Genomic DNA, 2,576 nt, shown 5'->3' with positions numbered 1-2,576 from the left:
TGGTCTTTGGTTAGAAAAAAAGGCTTTAAAAAAAGTCACCATCCAAATAGCCAAAAAAAACAAACCAAAAAACAAACCCCAGCTTAGCTGCACACCAGAACATGTCACAACAGCTCTGCCCTGCCCAGGCCCAGAGCAGACATATGGCTTGAGTTTCTTCTCTTCAAGTAACTTCTCCTACAGAAGAGCTTAAACTAAACATCCAGCACAGAGCAGAAGACGTCAGCACAGGCCAAACGTCGCGGAGTGAACGTTTGGGAGAACAGACCCACCAAGGCTTTGCTCTGAGGGATTGCTCCCGTGGGAAGCTGCATTCCCAGGATGCTGAGTCCCTCTCCCAGAAGAGCTGGCTCAACCAAAGCACTTTTCAAGCAGGAGGAGCCCAGGAGTGTCACCACTTACACCTCAGCACACCTAACGTGCCTCAAGCTTCCAAGAAATACCTGTGGCCTCCGGAGTAGGAACTTTCAAGACAATAAATAACAATATTGCAGTTTTCTATCGGCCTGTTTGGGAGTCAGTTTGGAATGTTGGTTTTTCAGTGCTAAAGGTCCCACATTAAGCAGTTAATGCTTCCAGCTCTTTGGGTTTCAGCAGCTTCTTGGCGGCGATAATGGTGTTTTTCATGAGCATGGCCACCGTGACCGGCCCGACGCCCCCGGGGACTGGGGTGATGTAACTTGCCTTCTTCTTCACCCCTGCATGGAGGGAAGGCAGAAATCAGCAGACAAGGCAAGAGCAGCAACACTTCCCAGCCTAACATACCTCCAGGAGCACCAGGAGTTTCTCCAGGTGGGACCTTTCCCCTCTGTTGGCCACACCACCGCTCACCCATCGCTGATGTGGAACAAGCTGAGCATGCAAAGTTCAAGCTGGGCAAAAGGTCTAAAAGCTGATTTCTAGCACCAAAAGAAATGTCAAGTCCAGGATTAGATGTGGGTTTCAACATGCCACAATATGGTACCAACAGTCTGAACGTTCACCCTTTCTATTCCTTCCAGGAGGAGGTGCAAATGACTTTCCCCAGGCTCATCCCAACAGCTCCTCTGGTCAGGGAATATAAGGCAGAAGGTAAGTTCTGCTGGTTTTATTTAGCAGCAGGAGTGTTGGAATAAAGGAATAAACCCAAACTGCTTGGGCTCAGGCTGAGCCTCCTCTGCAGCACACAGGTTTCCCATGGAATGTCACAGGATACATCCTTGACTAATGCACAACACTGGAGGGTCCCAAGCAAGAGAACATCAGCTCAGTCACACACAGCAGGATTTTGTTCCCCCTTCTCAGCACCCAAGACACAGAAGCTCTTTCCATACCTTCAAAATCCACATCCCCAACCAGCCTTGACTTGGCTGTGACAGGATCCTGCACTCTGGTTATCCCCACATCAATCACTGCAGCTCCTTCTTTGATCATATCAGCTGTGATCAGGTTGGGGATGCCTAAAAAAAACCCAGAACCACACACTGAGTGGTGTTAAACAGCCTTCCTGTTCCCCCTCACCCCATAGTGACCCACCTGGGCCTTCCTGCCTCGCTGAACTGTTGGATTCAATCATCTTAAGGGGCTTTTCCAGCCTAACTGACCCTATGAAATGCAAATCCATATTCCAGCTACTGCTACTCTACTCAATCAGCTTATTTCCAACTGAGAAAGGGGAAATTTAGGTGAGCTAAACAGAAGGAATTCCTCCCTGTGAGGTGCTGAGACACTGGCACAGGGTGCCCAGAGCAGCTGTGGCTGCTCCATCCCTGGGAGTGTTCCAGGCCAAGTTGGATGGGGTTTGGAGCAACCTGGGCTGGTGGAAGGTATCCCTGCCCATGGCAGGAGATGAAACACAATCATCAATATCTTCTCATCCTTCCAGCACTCCACACCCAATTTCCAACCCACACTTTCTCTCCTCCCTCCCCAGGCTCACACTCACCTTCTGCTGCCCAACAGCCTCCCCAGATCAGCTCAGCCTCTGTGCCAAGGGCACAGCCTGGAGCTGAGCACAGCTCCAAGTGGCTCCTTGTGCTCTGAAGATGCCACTGCAGCTGCCCCTCAGCACTTGGACTGGCTCTAGGTAAGTAGATGCTACCTTGGCATTTTTTCCCTCCTCCCCACAAGAGGACAGAACTGTGATGTACAGCAGAGCCTGTTTTGTTCAGGAGCTGTTCAGGAGCTCCCTGGCAGGCCAAACACTCCTGCCAGGTGTTATTTTACATTTCAAAGGCAAAGCTACCAACAGCTCTGCTGCCAAGATGGAATATGTGGCTCCTGGGCTCAGTCCCAGGATAAATTGGCTCAAACAGCCAGCAGACCCTCCCAGGCTGCAGAGAAGCTCCAGGATATGCCACCCCAAGGATTCCCAGCACAAACACCTTGAACACTGCAGCATGGCACCCTTTGCACCCCTCCCCTGTGCCATTAGTCAGGTCTCACCTGCTGCTGCCACCACGATATCCGCACGGATCGTGTGCTGCTTCAGCTCCTCCTTGGGAGTGTAGCGATGGGATATTGTCACTGTGGCATCACCTGCAAGGAGTGGGTCCATGGAAACCTGAGTCAGTCACATATCCCACCCAAATCCAGCC

At 51.2% G+C, this 2,576-nt stretch overlaps 1 protein-coding gene across 1 annotated transcript in view; it reads right to left on the bottom strand.

Annotated features, from left to right (window-relative positions):
* Nucleotides 1-513: 513 nt before the first annotated feature.
* The window catches only part of MTHFD2 (methylenetetrahydrofolate dehydrogenase (NADP+ dependent) 2, methenyltetrahydrofolate cyclohydrolase), a gene marked incomplete at its 5' end in the record, with an annotated part of 4,653 nt that continues 2,590 nt past the window's right edge, over nt 514-2,576 (bottom strand). Inside the window, 3 exons of the mRNA XM_009075268.1 lie at nt 514-698; nt 1,314-1,439; nt 2,425-2,517. Of these exons, the coding sequence (XP_009073516.1) occupies nt 559-698; nt 1,314-1,439; nt 2,425-2,517 (359 nt within the window). The remainder of the gene's footprint in view (nt 699-1,313; nt 1,440-2,424; nt 2,518-2,576) is intronic.

Source organism: Acanthisitta chloris, unplaced genomic scaffold (assembly GCF_000695815.1).
Source record: "Acanthisitta chloris isolate BGI_N310 unplaced genomic scaffold, ASM69581v1 scaffold9105, whole genome shotgun sequence".
In the NCBI taxonomy this organism is placed as follows: Eukaryota; Metazoa; Chordata; class Aves; order Passeriformes; family Acanthisittidae; genus Acanthisitta; species Acanthisitta chloris.
The sequence above is the reverse complement of the archived record's forward strand: the minus strand, read 5'-3'. Positions and strand labels throughout refer to the sequence as shown.